A 20943-nucleotide genomic window follows, 5' to 3' on the forward strand; every position below is an offset into this window, starting at 1 on the left:
TTGAATGAGGCTGACACCGAACACTTCCCGATTCAACTCTCGAACTCTTAAGTGTGGAGCCGCTCTTCCGCCCCCTGGGGCAGAGGCCATGCGGCCTTAGGCTAGAGGTCGATGTCGTGATCAGTCCCGTGAATCAGTTCTGGACCCGCTCGTCCGTCCCCTTAGTTCTGGAATGGGGGGGGAGGGAGCGCACGCTCTTGGGGCTCTCCACTGATGTTTGACTCATTTCCTCCTCCATTCCCTGGATTCACTTGCAATTCATAATGTATGTAGTTCTATGTTTAGTGGCAGCTGATGTTACATTTTATCCGTACCAAAGGAGGGGGGGGGGTCCATCTTCGCAGTATTCCTGCCTCGCTAACCGTTTTAGCTTAGCACCTAGTCTGATTGTAAGGTTGTTGTTTTGACCTATTTCCTTTCAGGGCGACAGATGCTTCCTTTTCAGAAGTGTAGGGTGGGGGGAGTGGGAGGGGGGGGGGGGAGACTGTTGTCTCCTGACTGTTTGTTGTTTTTAGCCACCCACGGGCCGCTGTTCCTGGGTTTCTTTGGTAGACACACACGCACAAATGCCTTCGACGATGACAAGCGACTCCTTAACCCACGCGCCCTTTGCACCGAGGCCTCGGGCGAGGTTCATTGTTTCCCTTGGGTTCCGGGACTGCCCGAGCAGTGGTCCCCCCTTATGCACACTACCCACCAGGATGACGTCCACTCTACATAGGGCCCTACACATCCTTTCCTGGAACGTGAATGGTCTTTTGGCCTGGATCAAACGTACAGCGGTTCTTCGCAGCGCTGAGCGCCATGGCCTTGACATCCTGCTCCTACAGGAAACACACCTCCTGGGATCCCGATGTAACTTCCTCGTCCGATACGGGTTCGACATTCGAGTTTCACGCGAGGTTCCCGAGGGGTGGCGATACTGTTTCGGAAAGGGCTTCCCTTCGCCCGGACACAGGCTGTAACGGATTTGCAGGGCTGGGACGTGGCCCTAACGGGCATGATCGAAGGGCATCCCCTTAATCTTCTGTGTACTTACATTCCTCCTGTGAATCTGGCCTCTACCCTTAGCCAATTAACGCAGGTCCTTGCCTCCCTTCCCCTGGGTCTGATGGTTGTGGGGGGGTGACTTCAACGCGGTCCTGTATCCCTCGCGTGACGCGACGGGCACCCCATCGGCTTCCCGTTTGTCTTCTGCAAAGCGACTTTCTGACTGGTCCTCTGCCTTGGGCCTTTGTGACGCCTGGAGAGTATGCAATCTCCATAGAGCACAGTACACACATACATCCGCAGCTCACAGCACACTCTCTCGTATTGACCTGCTCCTGTTACCAGCTACTGACTGAATTGGTGAACGGGGCTGCGATCCTACCAAGGGGCATCTCCGATCACTCCCCCGTCTCGGACACCCCCTTACTGGCACCCGTACAGTTTGGCGGATGAATGCCTGGTTCCTGCAGGACGCGAACTTTGTTGAATCTCTCAGGCAGGAGTTGAAACACTACTTCTCCACCAACGCCGGCTCGGTCTCCTCACCGGGGACCTTGTGGAAGGCCGGCAAGGCGGTGATGCGGGGGGTGGGTAGGGGTCTGGTCCATGCGAAGCGCAGAGAGCAGTCCGCCAGGCTGGCACAGCTGGAGGCCCTGGCGGCGCGGCTGGAGGGTGCCAAGGCTGACCTTGAGGATGCTGTCTCCATTCGTCAACTCGCATTGATCTGGGAAGAGATCTGTCAGATCTTGCTGGAATCAGCCAAAACGCTTTGGCGCTCCTCGGTCGCACGCATTTACGGTTGGGGCGACAAAAACGGCAAACTTTTGCAGAATCTGGTGTCTTACCCCAGGGCCAACCGCATCATTCCGGAGATCCGGGGTGATGGAGGGGCTCACCATGTCACCTCACTGGCCATCGCTCGGACCTTCGCCGGCTATTGCGCGACCCTCTATGCAGCCCGAACCCCTCGGTCTTCCTTGGGGGCCCTACTGGCCGACACTGGGACCTAGTTGCCCTGCCTCTCCCAGACGGATTCTGCAACTCTCGACCGCCCAATCACGGCCGAGGAGATACACGGGGCCATTTCACTGTTGCGCTCCGGCAAAATGCCTGGGCCCGACGGCTACCCCCAGGAGTACTATGCGACATATCGGGACACGCGGTTCCGCAAATGGTGAAGTTGTTCAATCATGTGGTGGAAGTGGGGTCTTTTCCGCCTGAGACGGACGTGGCCACTATCTTAGTCCTTCCAAAGACGCGGCCGCCCTCCCTCGCCTGCGCGGATTACCGTCCCATCTCCCTTATTAATACGGAGATCAAACTTTTTGCCACAGTGGCCGCCCAGAGACTTTGCCCCCACTTGCAAACGCTGGTCCATCCGGACCAATGCGGTTTTATGCCTGCCCGGGGCACTCGGCATTGCATACGCCGCCTCCACCTCGCTCTGGCACACCATGACCGTCTCACCCCGTATCTGTCCCTGCTCTTGCTGGACTTCGAGAAAGACTTTGATATGGTGGATTGGGGCTACCTGGGAGATGTATTGGAGAGGATGGGTGTTGGTCCCGCATTCCGGCGTCTGATCTGGGTCCTCTCCTAGGACTAGGGTCCTTACCAACGGTGTACTTTCGGAACCCTGCCCCATCCAGGGGGGCACCCGCCAGGGCTGCCCGCTCTCTCCGCTTTTATTCACTCTTGCGATGGAGCCCCTGGCTTGCCTTATCCGCCAAGACCCCCTCATCCGGGGTTGGGCCTGGGACCGGACCCAGATTGACAAAATAGCCTTATACGCGGATGACGTCCTCCTCTTTCTGGCAGATCCAGAGTGTTCTGGTCCGAGATGTTTGGATGCTCTTTCGGTCTTTGAGCAGATTTCCAGGCTCAGGCTTATCTCTGCGAAATCAACGCTGGTCCCCCTGCACCCCACACAGGCGTGCTTTCATTGGCAAACATCCATCCCCTGCGTAGGCAATCCTTTAAATATCTAGGGGTGTGGATTGCTTTACAACCGGAGCTAGAGCGGGCCTTGAACATCACCCCTCTGGTTACTAGTGCAAAGGCGGACCTCAAGAACTGGCAATCTCTCCCCCTCAACCCTCTTGGCAGAAGCGCCCTTTTCAAAATGATGGTCCTCCCCCGCTTCCTATACATACTACAAAATGTTACCTTGGTTCTGGGAAATAGACGGTGTCCTTACTCGCTTTCTGTGGGGGGGGGGAAGAGGCCGCAAATGTCCCTGGCGCGCTGCCACACACCCCCCTATGACGGGGGAATGGGGGTGACTAATCTCCACCTTTACTACCTGGCCACACGGCTTATCGTGATCCATGATTGGTTTGCAGGAGGCTGGTCCAACCCGGCGTACAGAGGGGAACTTAGATCGCTAGATTTTTCGCAGCTCCAACCCCATCTGTATGGGAGTCTGGTGCCACAGGCTCTTCCTACCGTCACCAGGGCAGTGTTTATGGCCTGGCGTGCGGCGCTGAGATATGTAAAGTGGGATCGGAGACTTACCATGCACACGCCCCTGTGGAGTGGGAAGTGGCTGGCGGAGGTTTCCTCTCTCCAGGACTTTCGCAGGTGGGACCTCATAGGAATTTCGCTGTTGGGAGACGTCTGGGTGGGGGACCATGTCAGATCCTTTGCAGACCTACAGCACTGTCACTCCCTCCATTCCTCCTAATTCTATAGGTATCTACAATTGCGGCACGCCCTTCAGGTCCACGTTCCTTCCCCCGTGTCCTTCCCCGAATTCAGCCTCCTGGAGGCCCAGGTGATGATGGGGAACCTGGGTAGAGGAGAGGTGTTGCGGATCTACCGCTCCCTAGTGAACAACAGCCCTGTGGCCCTAGATCCGCTTCGCGCTCGCTGGGAGGGGTGTCTGGGTCCCCTGGAGGACGCGGATTGGAGAGATGCCCTTATGGCACCCAAAACGCTGACGACCTCCTCCAAGCTGCGTCTCGCAACTCTACTATCTCCATGCAGCTTACCTCTCCCCCGCACGGCTGTCCAATGCCCGCTTATGTCCCTCTCCGTCCTGCACCCGCTGCCAACGGGCTCCAGCTGACTTCTACCACATGGTGTGGCAATGCCCCGCCCTAACTTCATTCTGGACGGGGGTAGAGCGGGAGCTCACGCAGGCCCTTGGGTGTGAGGTACCCCATGAACCGCGGCATCTGCTCCTGGGGGTGTTTGACCACCTTGATGGATCCCGGGCTGATAAGCGCTTCTTGGGCACGGCGGTGGCAAAACGAGACATTGCGGCACTATGGTCTCAGGCTAAATTCCCCACGGTCCGGAGATGGAGGAAGGGAGTGGACTGGTGTGGCATTCAGGAGGAGCCTCTTTTCGAAGCCCGGGGATGCCCTGAACTGTTTGGTAAAATCTGGGGCAAATGGTTCAACTTACTGAGGGTCTGAGGTTTTTGTGTTCTTCTTGTACATGGTCCTTTTCTCAGTCGCTGGTATGCCCTCCCCCGAATGCTTTTATGAGTTCTTGTCATTTCTGATGATTGCATTGTGCGTGAATAATATATCTGATTTATTGCCAAAGAATTTCTTGTTCTCTTCAATACCGAATAAAATTGATTATCAAAAAAAAGGACCTAGGTGTCATCTCCTACATAATTAGATTTAGTAGGAGGAGGTCTACTTATCCAAATGCAACAAAGTAGTATGCATATAATGAGTGTGATTTCCAGTCATGTATTGATGATGTAAAGCGAAGGCAGATCAGCGAATATAAACTGTTCTAGAATACTTGCTTTGATAGTGACATTCACTGAAATGGGATTTTAATCTGATTCCATACTCTAGTGAGACCACTTGGCTCAAGCTTATTTGTAGACTTTGAAGATCCTGGGCCTTGTCAGTGGCACTAAGAGTTTCTGACAAAATTGCCGGTAGAGACCAGATATTTCTGAAATCCTTTAAGCCAATAGTTGGAGGTAGTCTTTATTTAGCAGCTATAATTAATACACTCTCAAGAGCAGGAGACTTTCCATCAAAGCTAGCAGGTACAACACTCCAAGTATTACAATACACCTAGGATACTATATTACTAGATCAAACACCTGTAGGGCTTCTAAGAACTCTGGACACGCTTGTTGCTTTCTATAACTCGAAAAACCTCAAAGTCAATAGCACAAAATAATAACATATGGCCACAAAGTAATTAAGAAGGGCATATGGTACCTGGAAAATTAAAGAATGGAGAGGGTAAAATCATAGAAAAATACCTGGGTGTCTGGATAAATGAAAGAGGCCATTATGAAAATCTTTTGAACCTGTTTAAGGGCATGACTTTGCATTTGAAAGATTGTTAGAAAAATGTAACGGGTCCAGAGATGACAGCAATATGCAAGTTTTTGCTGACGTTAACATTTGGAATGCTGGCATTCAGAAATAAGATGAGCAACTGGCTGGACAAAGCCCAAGGCAAGATTTTTAGCATTTTGCATGAAGCTAAAAATAGCAGGAACGATTCCTTAAAAACCTCTGTTGCGGGAAAGTGTAAAAAGGAACAGGTTCGAATGGAATAAATACGTGAATGAGCTGATCCGAAATTTGGAATCTGAAGAAATATGGGAAACTAATATACCCATTAAACAGCTGCCAAAGGTTTTAATTAACCATTAAGGATAATGGGGCAACCCAGTAACCCTCAGAACCTGGGCGTAATAGTATAAGCAAAGAACAATGGTTCTGTCGGAAATTGAACAAGATAACTTAATAGGTACTGAATACACTCTTCAATTATCGAGGACACACACAAACCCAAAGAAACAGGACAGAATCCAAGTCACTTGATAGAATGATATTAATTAATGTAATGAAAGCACCAAAATATTTACAGGGTAAACCAACCAAAATACACATTCATAGTGAAACAATTGGTGAGACAGTGATAATTTGCACAAAGCAAGTCACATATAACGAATATGTACAATGGACAATACATAAAAATAATCAACAAACAGATCCTATTTACAGTACATAGACCACTTTAGGGTTCGATTTCCTTGTTACATAAGTGGATTTGCACAGGACGCATAGGACAGGTAACGTCGACGTTTCGACCCAATGAAATTGTGCCAATTAGTATGCATCAAAGGGGGTCTTCATCAGGACAAGAAAGGTTGGGGACCTGTAAGCGCAAAGATTTTGGTGTCAGGGCAGTGTGTGCATCACATGTAAAGGAAATAATTAATTTCCCAAATGCGGTCATGTAGCTCACCTGGGAAACCGACTTAATTAATAGGAAATAGATTCCTCTTGTCTCTAATGCAGATGGCCAACATCAATTTTGAGAAAAATGTTCAACTCCTGCAAGAAATTAAAGAGGAGGGGCTATTGTAAAGACTAAACAGGCTGCGTGTAAAGATAATTGAAATGTACCCGTTTTAAAGAAAAAAGCACGTACCTGTGGGACGGTAAATTTGATTTGGAAGGAGAAGTGGTGCTGTCTCAACAATCGCCACGTACTGTGGACATAAAAGATAAAGGCACTAAGATATAGGTAGCCGGGACATTTAAACAAGGTAATCATCGAGAAGCAGGATGTCTATGTACACATCAACTAATAAGGAGAAGTGTAACTCTGGTAAAGGACTATCAATTACCCGTCGTTCTAAAACAGAGTCGGGCCAAACCAGAGGTATATAGCATGTTCATTACACGGAGATACTAAATTATAGGCGTGCCGAGCGCCGAAGCGCAACAACCATCAAATGATTAGGGTATTACCACATCAACTAATATAAGGAGAAGTGTAACTCTGGTAAAGGACTATCAAATACCCGTCGTTCTTAAACAGAGTCGGGCCAAACCAGAGGCATATTGCATGTTCATTACACGGAGATACTAAATTATAAGCGTGCCGAGCGCCGAAGCGCAACAACCATCAAATGATTAGGGTATTACCGCATACAAGAGTCGAACCATTTAAGTGGACCTAACCCCAAGTTCCATTTTGTGAGTATACCGAACTTCAAAGGAGTTCGTTTTACGGTTACGGCAATTGCGGTTCCAGCGGTGAAAAAGGCGGTGAGACGCAAACTTACTTCAAGTCCGCGAATTGGACAACTTGATCCGTCAATGGCTCAGCTGCAACTGACAGCGAGCTCTCGCTAGACCCGGCTATATGACGTAGTCGGGGGAGCCGTGGACGTGCGAATGCCAGGACGAGTCAGCAAAACGGGAAAAACCCGGGATGGATTTTTGGAAAGGGACTGCCACGGAATAATTAAAAACAGACTGTATTGGTGTGATTTTAAGGTACACCAGGGGCAAGAAGCCATTTATCATAAACCGCATCTTCAAATGTAGTATATTGTAAAACCAAATAGCGGATGAAAACCAATCATATTTTTAAACAAGCGTGTTAAATACGATTTCAATATTCGTGATATTAGACTCCCTCGTATAGTAAATGCGGATGTGCTTCCAAATAAGAATATACTGCTGTATTGCAAGTTTACAAAGATAGGGATTTAGTATTCATGAAGACATCATCTGTTAAGAGCTGGGTATACACACATTATGCATGACAGTATCATAAATCGCATGACAATAATAGTGGCATATTGAGACCTACATGTATTTTATGATGGAAAAATTTAAATTCATATACAGGCCAGAATTGCAGATATTACGCATGTCAATATCACAAATTAAGTCACATTCACATCGCATGACAATAATGGTGGCATATGGCACACTGAAACCTACACATATGTTATGCTGGAAAAATATTTTAAAAAAACAAAACATACACAGGTCAGGATTACTGGATACAGACCCAGTAATATATCTTATAGGAAGTGATCGAAGAGATCAAGGATGAAATTAGAGTTTGCTCATTTGTAAGTAAGTCTCCTCATGCTCGTTCAGACCAGAGTTAGTGGCATCAAGGAGATGGATCCAACGACACTCCTTATAATTAAGAGAAGTGCCCATGTTACCTCCCCTTTTGTGTAGTGTAACTTTCTCTAACACCCACCACTCCAGATCCTGGTGTGTGTGTCTTGTGTTTGTGTAGTGTTCAACAAGTGGAGCTCCTAGTGATCTACACTTAATCCTGCTCTGATGTTGTTGGATCCTATTTTTGACTTTTTGTGTAGTTTGGCCTACATATATCATTCTGCAAGGACATCTGATGGCATAAATCACATTCTGGCTGTTGCAGTTTGAAAAATGATTGAGAGAATAGGTCTTTCCCAAGTGACCAAAACAGGTTCCGATCATGGTGTATGGACAGACCTTGCAGTGACCACATTTGTGATGTCCTTGGATTTGTGGTAGTTGCAGCAGAGATCTTATGTTAGGTGTGGGTGGGGGTTCAAGATACGAGGATACAACAAAGTCCTTAACGTTTTTTGCACGCTTAAACGCAAACAGAGGGGCTTCAGAGTAGCCAATATCTGGTCCAACCAAATTCCAATATTTCTTGATAACTTTATTTATCTCGTTACTTCTAGTATTGAATGTTGTAACACAAATTAATCTCTCAATTTCTTGGTTTTTGGGTTGCACTTCCAGAAGCGTTTCTCTAGGCCTGTACCAGGCCCTTTTGCGTGATCTATTTAGAAGTCCCTTTGGGTATCCTCTCTCTCTCAGTTTGGCAATGAGTATATCCGTTTCCTTAAAGTAGTCTTTTCTTCTTGAACAGTTGCGTCTTAACCTTAAAAATTGTCCGTATGGAAGATTGTCCCTTAAGTTTCTGGGGTGATGAGAATTATACTGTAGCAAGGTGTTACGGTCTGTAGGCTTCTTGTATAGGGACATCAGAATGCTACCCTCTTCCGCTTGCAATGTCAGGTCTAGGAAAGGTATTGATTCATTGTTGTATGTCATAGTGAATTGAATGTTTAGATTTCGGGAATTCAACCACGCAACAAAGGCTATTAGTTGGGCTTCTGGCCCTGTCCATAACATAAGGACGTCGTCTATATATCTCTTCCATGCCGTAATGTTGTCAATGAAAGGGTTCAAAGCAGAGTAGATGGTAGTGTCCTCGAAATGATCCATATAAAGATTCGCTAGACTCGGCGCGAATCCGGCCCCCATAGCTACTCCTCTACACTGAAAATAGAACACGTTGTGGAAGATAAAATAATTTTTCTCCATCGCGATTTGTAGTAGTTTCACGAGAAAGTCTGTGGGAACCCATTGTGGTCTTGGACGCGAATCTAATACACTCCTAATAACTTCTATGGCCTCATTTTGTGGTATGCTGGTGTATAGTGAGCATACATCCAAAGTTGCAAACAATTGCAAAGAACTGTCAAATGGTTGGCCTTCAAAGGTTTGGATGGTGTGCATAGTATCCCTAATGAATGATCTTGTTTCCAAAACAAAAGGTTGTAAAAAGCTGTCGAGATATTGATTCAGGGGTTCCAGGATGGAGCCACAGCCAGATACTATAGGTCTTCCGGGAGGTTTATGTAGGTTTTTGTGGACTTTAGGGATGGTATAGATAGTCGGAATCCTTGGGTTGGTTTTATTAAGGAATTTGCTTTCAGATTCCGCAAGGAATCCCTGTTCCATACCGTAAGTTGTTAGATCACGGATTAGCTTCGCAATCTCCTTAGTGGGATCACATGGGATCTTTTTGTAACTGTCGGGACAGCGGAGTTGTAAGTTAATCTCTTTTATATAGTCTTCTGTGTCTTGTACAACTACAGCTCCACCCTTGTCCGCAGGCTTGATAACGATGGACTTGTTGTTGTTCAATGTCGAAAGTGCAGATCTTTCTTCTTTAGTAATGTTATGCTTTATGTACTTGGTGTTATTTAGTAGTTCCATCACTTCAAACATCACTACTTTCTCATACGCCAAAATCTTGTCATTCATTAAGTAAGAGGCCGGTGTGAAAGTGGACGGCGGACGGAATTCAGTTGCAGTCGTCTTCTTTTTATAGTTTTCATTTTTTGCAAAGAAGTATTTTAGGCGGATCTTCCTGAAGAGTTGTTGCAATTCTAGCTTGATATTAAAGGAGTTTGGAATGGAGGTGGGAACAAAGGACAACCCTCTAGCTAGAATGTCATGTTCTGCTTTATTCAGAGAGTATTTCGAGATATTCAATATAGGGTCCTTTACATTCATGCCAATCTCAGTTGTTCCTTGATGTACGGTTGAGCCTTCCATGTTAGAGATGTTGTCTCGTGTGGGAATTACCACCGATAGGTCTGACGTCTGGTGCGAATCTCCCCGTGATTCTGTTGTGGTTGTGCTTGGAAGCGAACTCTGGAGTTGCCCCGTTGGTTCCCACGTGTTTGATTCCATCTGGGAGGTCGCCCCCAATTCTGATCTCGACTGGTCCAGGAGGGTTCCCCTAAAAAAGCCGAGTTGGCTAATCCGAAATTGTCTTGGTATCTGGTACGTGATTGGTAAGTTGGACCTTGTTGGAAAGTTGGCTCGGGTGGTTGAAAATTAGTGACCTCTGTGTATGGGCGAGTATCCGAACTGGTACTAGCTCTTTCAGACTCGTTCTCTGAACCACTCCCAAAGGAAGAGTTAGAGAAAGTAGCGAATCTCCGGGAATATTGTCTATTCCTATTGGTGTAATATCCCTGTGAGTCTTGAGTATAGTAGTCGTCACTCGTATATGGATATGTGGCCTTTTTATCGTAGGCTTTAATGTCCTTAGCTAGTTTCTCAAGTTTCTTACTCAATGTGATAGTATTAAATTCGGATGTCGCTTTTTCTGCTCTTTCTAGAGCTTCTTTTGCGTTCTTCAAACTTCTATCTTCCAAGATCTCTTTCTTTAGTTCCGTTATCTCTAGGATCAGTTTTTTCGCATACTCAAGGGCGGTTTCCACCCCGAGCACCATCCAGTGGCGAGAACAGTTGTTTGCCACAAAACTAAACCCTTCACGGAATTTTGGAAGATCAATGAAAATGGCCGGCTCGTTACGAACCTGTAGTCCTTTTGGGATGATGTTGGCTTGCAGGTATTTAGTTAGCAAATGTCCATGTAGTCTTGTTCGGATCAATTTCTTCTCCAATCTCTCTAGACGGGACAATTTATCATTAAGTGTAGTGTCTATAGGCGTTAGGCCAGTGCCTAGATAATCAAATTCAGCTTGTTCTTGTATTAATTTATTTATATATTCCTCACTGTAGGACAATGTTTCTTTCTCTGACATAGTCTATTCTTGGTATGGAAAGATCACAACAAATGTGTTAAGACCCTCGCAGGTAAAACCTGCACTGGATAACCATTAAGGATAATGGGGCAACCCAGTAACCCTCAGAACCTGGGCGTAATAGTATAAGCAAAGAACAATGGTTCTGTCGGAAATTGAACAAGATAACTTAATAGGTACTGAATACACTCTTCAATTATCGAGGACACACACAAACCCAAAGAAACAGGACAGAATCCAAGTCACTTGATAGAATGATATTAATTAATGTAATGAAAGCACCAAAATATTTACAGGGTAAACCAACCAAAATACACATTCATAGTGAAACAATTGGTGAGACAGTGATAATTTGCACAAAGCAAGTCACATATAACGAATATGTACAATGGACAATACATAAAAATAATCAACAAACAGATCCTATTTACAGTACATAGACCACTTTAGGGTTCGATTTCCTTGTTACATAAGTGGATTTGCACAGGACGCATAGGACAGGTAACGTCGACGTTTCGACCCAATGAAATTGTGCCAATTAGTATGCATCAAAGGGGGTCTTCATCAGGACAAGAAAGGTTGGGGACCTGTAAGCGCAAAGATTTTGGTGTCAGGGCAGTGTGTGCATCACATGTAAAGGAAATAATTAATTTCCCAAATGCGGTCATGTAGCTCACCTGGGAAACCGACTTAATTAATAGGAAATAGATTCCTCTTGTCTCTAATGCAGATGGCCAACATCAATTTTGAGAAAAATGTTCAACTCCTGCAAGAAATTAAAGAGATGGGGCTATTGTAAAGACTAAACAGGCTGCGTGTAAAGATAATTGAAATGTACCCGTTTTAAAGAAAAAAGCACGTACCTGTGGGACGGTAAATTTGATTTGGAAGGAGAAGTGGTGCTGTCTCAACAATCGCCACGTACTGTGGACATAAAAGATAAAGGCACTAAGATATAGGTAGCCGGGACATTTAAACAAGGTAATCATCGAGAAGCAGGATGTCTATGTACACATCAACTAATAAGGAGAAGTGTAACTCTGGTAAAGGACTATCAATTACCCGTCGTTCTAAAACAGAGTCGGGCCAAACCAGAGGTATATAGCATGTTCATTACACGGAGATACTAAATTATAGGCGTGCCGAACGCCGAAGCGCAACAACCATCAAATGATTAGGGTATTACCACATCAACTAATATAAGGAGAAGTGTAACTCTGGTAAAGGACTATCAAATACCCGTCGTTCTTAAACAGAGTCGGGCCAAACCAGAGGCATATTGCATGTTCATTACACGGAGATACTAAATTATAAGCGTGCCGAGCGCCGAAGCGCAACAACCATCAAATGATTAGGGTATTACCGCATACAAGAGTCGAACCATTTAAGTGGACCTAACCCCAAGTTCCATTTTGTGAGTATACCAAACTTCAAAGGAGTTCGTTTTACGGTTACGGCAATTGCGGTTCCAGCGGTGAAAAAGGCGGTGAGACGCAAACTTACTTCAAGTCCGCGAATTGGACAACTTGATCCGTCAATGGCTCAGCTGCAACTGACAGCGAGCTCTCGCTAGACCCGGCTATATGACGTAGTCGGGGGAGCCGTGGACGTGCGAATGCCAGGACGAGTCAGCAAAACGGGAAAAACCCGGGATGGATTTTTGGAAAGGGACTGCCACGGAATAATTAAAAACAGACTGTATTGGTGTGATTTTAAGGTACACCAGGGGCAAGAAGCCATTTATCATAAACCGCATCTTCAAATGTAGTATATTGTAAAACCAAATAGCGGATGAAAACCAATCATATTTTTAAACAAGCGTGTTAAATACGATTTCAATATTCGTGATATTAGACTCCCTCGTATAGTAAATGCGGATGTGCTTCCAAATAAGAATATACTGCTGTATTGCAAGTTTACAAAGATAGGGATTTAGTATTCATGAAGACATCATCTGTTAAGAGCTGGGTATACACACATTATGCATGACAGTATCATAAATCGCATGACAATAATAGTGGCATATGGCATATTGAGACCTACATGTATTTTATGATGGAAAAATTTAAATTCATATACAGGCCAGAATTGCAGATATTACGCATGTCAATATCACAAATTAAGTCACATTCACATCGCATGACAATAATGGTGGCATATGGCACACTGAAACCTACACATATGTTATGCTGGAAAAATATTTTAAAAAAACAAAACATACACAGGTCAGGATTACTGGATACAGACCCAGTAATATATCTTATAGGAAGTGATCGAAGAGATCAAGGATGAAATTAGAGTTTGCTCATTTGTAAGTAAGTCTCCTCATGCTCGTTCAGACCAGAGTTAGTGGCATCAAGGAGATGGATCCAACGACACTCCTTATAATTAAGAGAAGTGCCCATGTTACCACCCCTTTTGTGTAGTGTAACTTTCTCTAACACCCACCACTCCAGATCCTGGTGTGTGTGTCTTGTGTTTGTGTAGTGTTCAACAAGTGGAGCTCCTAGTGATCTACACTTAATCCTGCTCGGATGTTGTTGGATCCTATTTTTGACTTTTTGTGTAGTTTGGCCTACATATATCATTCTGCAAGGACATCTGATAGCATAAATCACATTCTGGCTGTTGCACATAAAGGTTTTAATTAAACAAGATTGCAATGTTTTTTTATTAATCGTACATTAAATCAATATGTACATACAAGACTCCTTCTAAGACCATGCGCTGCCGCTCGAAAAGTGGCCTCAACGAGCTACCCATGTTAATGACCTTGGGGTGGAATTGAAAAATTATCTTCCGTTCCAAGTCTGTTGGTGCTCAAACCATCCGTTTCCAGCTTCTCTTTTTCCTTGGTATAGTTTGTATTAAAAATTATGAGTCAAACCCCCGGGTCCCGGCAGAATACCCTTGAATCTCTTTAAGTCCCTCCCACTGTTTTGGGCACCCTCAACAAGTGTTATAAAAAGTGCAATCATAGGCCCTCTGCCTATATTGCAAATAACCCATTGCATGCAGTAGGACAGTTCTGCTGGATCTCAAACATTTTTGTGATAGGCCTCATACTGTCCAACCAGACCTCGTTGGTTCCTTTCTTTGGATCCTTGCCATATTTGATGAAAAACGTTGGTAATTTTGGACCTATATTGGGTGCAGTTAAAATATTGTCCGCCCTTATAGGTTTTGACCGCACAAACCTCAATTTATTTCTGATTATTGTGTCCAAAGGTTTTTGAATTTTAGTGTGAATAGATTTTTCCACATGAGCAATTATTGTTCAGTCTGACAATATTGGATGATACATGAAGGAGGACTGAAACAAAAGTTCCCCTGAAACATCACAGTTTTGAGGAGGGGAGACCTTCGTTTCCCTTTGGAAATATTGTCAATCTTTTTTAGTTTTGATTGGAGCCAAACAAATTGGGTTTGAATAATCTTGGTTGTCTGAGTCTGAATCTGCCTGACGGATCCTCCTGCATATGACTTGAGGGCTTCAGTCTACCTAGTTTTTGGAGGTCTTTTAGATGGATTGCTGCAACAGTCATGAAATGAACTTTCTATCACATCTATGACAATGTCAGACCTCTTGAGAGCAGCAGAGGAACCTGATAAGTTTGATGTCCTGTTATTTCTTGATAAGGTAAGGCTTGTATTTACCCTAATTGTGGGTTTGCATTGGAACTGAATCTCATAGAAATCTTAACTAGTAAATGGAAAAGTGATTTGGGGCCTGCTACACCTAGTAGGTGAGATCTAGACTAAATAATGATGTCCTTCTCATTTCTACCAATGTCTTGAATAGTGGACTCCATGACGGCATTGACTGCAGGTTTCACCATATTAATAATGAATTAAAAAATAGTCTAAATATTTCTTCACTGTTATCAATGCCCTTGGTTTGTGAGGGGTCTGTCATGTTAAGTGTTTTAAAATAATTTGTAAAACTTAATATGCACAAAAATATTTCCTACCGTCATGTTTGAAAATTGCATTAATGTATGAATATTAAACTTGCCCAAACTGTTTTCATTTTGTGTAGAAAAATATAACAAATGACTGCAGTCAATAAAGTTAATTAGAAATTAATTTACAGAGAGAAATTCTTCAATGCGGGAAACCGGGCTTGTTTCACCCTTCACAGAGGCAGGGTTTTAGGCATGTACTTGGCAGGGTGTGTCAGTTCTGAGAGATGAGATGCTCAGGCCTACAAAAATCTATTCACCCACTCGCAATTGAGAGTAAAATGTTATCAAGTCGAGCTATTTTTAACACCTACTAATCCCATGAGTACATTTAGGCTGGAAAGAAACAGGTGTTCTGTTCATTCAGAAAGCGTTGTTTTTATCTTGACACATTTGCTGTCTGCTCAAGGAAAGAGGTCAAATGTCAGAATGTCTTTTAACTAATTGTTGCTTGGAAATTAACTAATTGTTGCTTGGAAATTAGGTTTCTTTTTCTCTCTCTCTTAGTAGTTAGAGGTTTTTGTCAAGTGAGCTGTATAAAGATGTCTGTTATTTTTCTCTAACACAACATTTAAATAAATAGCCTGTAAATTAATATTACTAATATTTCAAAATATATCCGGAATTACAAAAGCAAATCTTTTTGTAATTAAGAAGTGTGATGCAGACAAAGAGTTAAATAGGAGCAAAGCAAACCAAAACACTTTACTTGGTGATGTGCAAATGACACATATTTGCAGAAACTATTTCCAAACATTGTTTGTACACTATATAGTTTTATCAGTGAAGCCCATGTCATTGGGATAGTTTGTGATCATTTCAATGTAAAATCTGCTGCTAACAAATGACAGTGTGCTACCACTTCATGCTTTAGTTATCTATTTATTAAAAGTGATAGTTTTAAAACATGATTTGAGACATATTCTTGCCCCGCCCTGATGGAAAGGCTGTTAATGAACTAAGAGGCAAGTCAGGGGGTTATGTGTATCCTATATGTGGCTAGATTTGTCTTATATATGGAGCAAAAAAAAGTAGTCTATTAAATAAAAAAAATTAAAAAAAGAGTTTTTTGTACAGCAGACATTTTGAACTCACACATTTGAAGGTGCTCTCATAAGTGATAATGAAGAAAATAGCATCTCAATGAATTTAATTATTTGGCCATGATCACATAATTTGAAACCAGTTTATGGGTCAAGAGCATTACATATAGGTCAAGTAGATTATTTAAATCACTAGACCTGCAGGTCTAGTAAAGTTTTCATGATTGTTCGACGTCTGGATGCTGTGTTAGAGGGACCGTTTTCCTGAGAGGCTGCTCTGGATTCTAATGGGACTGAGCAGTGGTGACTGGAACTACAGGTGGGAGCCAGGTAGGCGGTTCGCTCCGTGAGGCGGCCCCTGCATTACATGCTACCTGGAGAAAAAGCGGCAGGTCTAAAAATAAAGCACTGCACTTATAAATTATAACTATCCATGTTACAAGTGATATTATGTCGAAGTAATCAAATTCGTCAAATTGATGTAAAGACTTCGAACATATCTAACAGATAGCAGCAAGAACGAGGTGTTATTCAGTTCCTACAAAAATAGCGGGACTGTGTATTAGACCAAGATAAACTTCATAGTATAGAAACTTAGTCCACATATAACATCAGCGAGTGTTGGTGGGTTTTGGCTAGCTCACAGTAACACATCAAACCGCTAAACCAGGGTTCTCCAAAGTCTGTCCTGGAGGGCCGGATCCATGTCAGATTTTTAAGATAAGTACATGTATCTAAATGTGGATATGCTAAAAATCTGGCATGGATCCGGTCGTTCCGGACCAACTTTGGAGAACCCTGCCCTAAACCAACCAGAGTAACAGATGTTGTTGGCAACCTCCAAACATGCCACTCGATTCCCCAAAAATCAGTGGAAATGGGTCTAAACCTTTTGTTTGCCACTCACAGTATATATAAACTTTATTGTTGGATAGTTAAAACCCTTACAATTTAAAAAATCTTGCTACATGACATAAAATTAAGAGAAAACACTATATAAAATAACAGATGAAAACAAAATTAACATTTTACTTTAAACTCTGCGGGCGTCATGGCAAACCGTGTTTAGTTCGGAGAAGGGTTTAAAAGTCTGCAAATTAGTGTTAGTCAATGGCAGTTGCTTAACCCGATGGTGGGATTTCCCACTGCCATAGTGAAAGTTAGTTGGGGGCACCAGTGGTTAGCAACAGTTTATGTGCCTTTGTGACTAGTTTAATTAGGCCGATGTTCAACTTCGTGTTGGCCGGATTTAAGGCAGCTATTAAGGCTTGGCGGCAGGATCGAATTCCGAGCCTGATCCATTCTCCACGCAGTAGAATTCGGTGAGCAGTTCGGGACATATGCAGACTATGTGTTCCATGTCTTTGGTATGATAACCACACAGCCTACATTGAGTTTGGCAGTTGGGGCGGCGCCATTGTGGTAAATTCTTCAAAAAAGGCCATTCACCCAACCTTAAAACCAGGAACTTTCTTTTCCAATAAAGTGCAGACGTGCTTAACAAGTAGGGTGATGCGATTCCTGGCTTGAAGTTTGTAATCACTGCCCAGGCGTGCTTCCTTTTTGACAATGTTGCCCTGTCCGAGTGAAAGGACCACAGCCTGACACTCTTCTTAATGACTGTTTTTAATGCCGACTGCGAGGGATTTGATGCCCAGAATTCCTTGATACCCAACAGTTGTAAACTGTGGTTCAGGTGGTGCCGATATTTGTTGGTGGCATGGCTTTTCTGGATTTCTTGCCAGAGAATGTCTTCCAAGGAACCCTCCCGAGCTTGACGTAGCCTGTTGCAGAACTTAATAAATGCACCTGCTTCAACGCCGTGGTGGTCGAGTAGACCTAGTTCAAGGCGGACTTGTGCTGGTGATGCTGACTTTGGTAGGTAAAATGCACGTTTAAAAAATTTGATTGATAGTTTGTTTGAAAAAGTATTTGTGGTTCCCATCATGATCTCATGGCCGTATGTCAGTGCGTTCGTTATCTTTGCCTTCATTACTTTCAGCATTGGCGAAAAACTAGAGCCTAGAAGCTTCGAGGACAATTTTGCGGCAGTGACCTCTATGGCCAGGGCTTTGGTCCTCAGTGCTTCTTTCTGTTTAACAAAAGAGCATCTGGAGTCGAGAGTTATCCCCAGATATTTGTATTGAGATGTTGTCAATTTTTAATTTGTTGAATGCCACCCTCCACGCGTCTTCTTTTGTTTCCCAAAGGAAATTGTTTTGGATAAGTTCAGCTCTAGGAAGTTGCTTGTGGTGTAGTCAAGCAGCTCATCGAGTAGCCTCTGCAGGCCCACTTTCGTGTGGCCAAGCAGCACCAGGTCGTCGGAGTATAAAAGATTACTGATGCGCACGGTCTAGTTTGGGTGGGTGGCAGTTGACACTGTCAAGAGTTAGCGAGAGGTCCGATATAAACAGGTTGAATAGAAGTGGAGCTAACACGCAGCCTTGTTTTATTCCACTTCTTGTCTTAATCTTTCTTGAAACGTGGGAGCCTGCACCCAGCTTGATTCTGATCCATGTTCGCCCCATGATTTTAATTTTTGCCATAGTAAACCCCGGGGGACTCGATCAAAAGCCGCTTTGAAATCTACAAAGCAGCAGTGGAGTTGGGGATTGTTGGACTTTCGCTTTCTCAATCCGGACGGACAAAGTTAATAGATTCGTTGTTGTACCTGAGTTAGCCAAAAAAACAGTCTGATTGAAAGGAAGGCGCTTTGCTTCGTTGGCCCAGGTCTGCAGCTCTTCCAACAAAACGCTGGCATAGTATTTAGACTCGATGTCTAGGAGTGCTATCATTCGATAGTTGCTGGGGTCGCTTCTCTTCCCGGTCTTGTATATGGGGTGGATGATAACACCATCCCGGAGTCCTGGAGAGGTGCTATTTAGCCTACAGTAGGAGAACAATGAGGTCAAATTGCCCGACCAGAATTCGGCGTCCGATTTAAATCGAGCCTGCGGGAGACCATTTAACCCGGGTGCGCCATCCGCTCTGGCTCTCTTTATTAAGAGCAGGATCTTGTATTTTAGTTCTTCTGTTGTCTCTATGAGCTCAGAGGGTGGCGCATTAGGAATCCCGCAGTCCACGGATTTTGGTTCTTCAAGTGCGGGGGTGAGTGAAACGCTGTGACGAGGGGGGGGGGGGGGGATAGATTTCTTATTTTCGTGATAGAGCTTAAGCCCAAATTCATCAGTAGCCACATGTTTTCCCTATGCACTGCGGCCTTAAAGGCTGCTTGGACTTGCTTGTATTCATTAAAATTGGTTTTATTGCCTGGGTTCTTCCTAGATCTCCGAAGGGCACGATTTCTCAGTAACTTTAATTTTTTGGTTGCTGGTGAAATGTACGGATGAAATACGTGCTGCTCAGTGCTTCTCTTGAGTGAGACTGCTTCTAGTAATTGGTTGATAAAGTTGGTCCAGCGGCTGACAGGAGAGAGATTGATGTTTGATGGAAGGGATAGCAATACTCTACATTTTTCTATCAGGAGTGGAGCCGCTTCATCGGACCATTTCATTTGTTTTAAGTTCTCCGTAGAGGAGCCTGCGCGAGTATAGGCAAGCTCCTGGTGGCGCAGGGCGTTGATGGAAATAGATGTAATTTGTGGTCGATGGTCACTTTCGCCTTGCGGTGCAATATGAAAACTCTCGATCAGTGGGAGAATTTCTGTACTCCCCAATGAAAAATCCAAGAAGGAGAGAGTTCGGCCAACTGATAGTGTCCAGGCTGGGGGCTTATCCGTAAGAAAACAACCATTCAATACGGTGCAGCCTACACTGTCCAGCTGAGTGGCGGCATACTCGCCTAATTTTGACGGTCTGTTTCCTACTGGGATTGATTGTGTGGCTAGATGTAATGGGACCGGTAGACGGTCGGTCTCCTGCTCATCAAGGGAGTTGCAGAAGAAGTTAGTATCAAAATCTGCTGTAATTATGATAGGGATGTTGCCGTGCTCGCTGAGCAAATTGCAAGCAATATTGATTAAACGGTCCAGTTAGGATTTTTTTGTGGTAGTGCTTGGAGATATATAGACATTCAGGAGAAGCAACTGGTCAGCAGGCCGCTGACTACCCAGCAGAATTCCAGAGAGCCATTCTTCCTCGAAGTTAAGCTTTTTGGAGGGCTGAAATAATTTAGTTGACACGTATATTGCCATGCCCACACTCGGCCTGCCAAACTTGGACTGTCTCGTTGCGGGAGATACGTATTCGAGGTAGCCTTCAATGGGGATGCTGTCAACTACCCAGGTTTCTTGTAGTAAAATAATGTCGTATTTCTTTAGAAATCCAAAGGTTGCTGCTGAGTGGATTTTATGACCGAGACCGGTAATATTCCAGGAGCATATCGATAGATCAGAAATGGGGGTGTTTCAATCTTTCTGGTTCCTTGCTAGGGTCCCCGGAAGCCAGGACCAGTCAGCCTTTTCATGGTTTTCTTGATTTATAATGTGCTCCTGGATTGCTGCCGGCGAATGACTTCTGACTGTTTTTAGTACTGAGTAGGGAGCTGAACATTCGCTTTCATACGAAGGCTGGAAATTGTCCAGGATTGATGGGTAATTGGGGGGGCTGGACGTTGACATTATTATACCCCAGTTTTTAAATTGGTCAGATTTTGTCTGAACCAATTCCCGGATTGCTATGAATCCAAGCGTTAGTTCGGTTAATTCCCCCGCTATGGATCCTGGTGAGGGGATACATTTGATGGCAATTATGTCGTTAGACTGTATAACGCGCAAGTCCGGGAGTGATTTGAAGAGTCTTAATAGGTTCCCACGATTTAAGATGTCATGAGGGCCTCTCGA

General features: G+C 44.3%; 1 protein-coding gene across 2 annotated transcripts; it reads right to left on the reverse strand.

Moving 5' to 3' along the window:
* Positions 1–9921: 9921 nt before the first annotated feature.
* Positions 9922–13569, reverse strand: LOC146871981 (uncharacterized). Of its 2 annotated transcripts, XM_085652816.1 has the most exons (3): positions 12001–13569; positions 11815–11903; positions 9922–11724 (listed from the first exon to the last, which is right to left on the reverse strand). In XM_085652816.1, the coding sequence occupies exon 3, from the start codon at positions 11135–11137 to the stop codon at positions 10163–10165; it is 975 nt and encodes a 324-aa protein (XP_085508942.1). In that variant the 5' UTR covers positions 11138–11724; positions 11815–11903; positions 12001–13569; the 3' UTR covers positions 9922–10162. The 2 variants fall into 2 exon arrangements, with proteins under 2 accessions (XP_085508942.1, XP_085508932.1); XM_085652806.1 differs by having other exon boundaries at positions 9928–11724; positions 11815–13569.
* Positions 13570–20943: the final 7374 nt, after the last annotated feature.

This window comes from Triturus cristatus, chromosome 1_1, assembly GCF_964204655.1.
Source record: "Triturus cristatus chromosome 1_1, aTriCri1.1, whole genome shotgun sequence".
Lineage (NCBI taxonomy): Eukaryota > Metazoa > Chordata > Amphibia > Caudata > Salamandridae > Triturus > Triturus cristatus.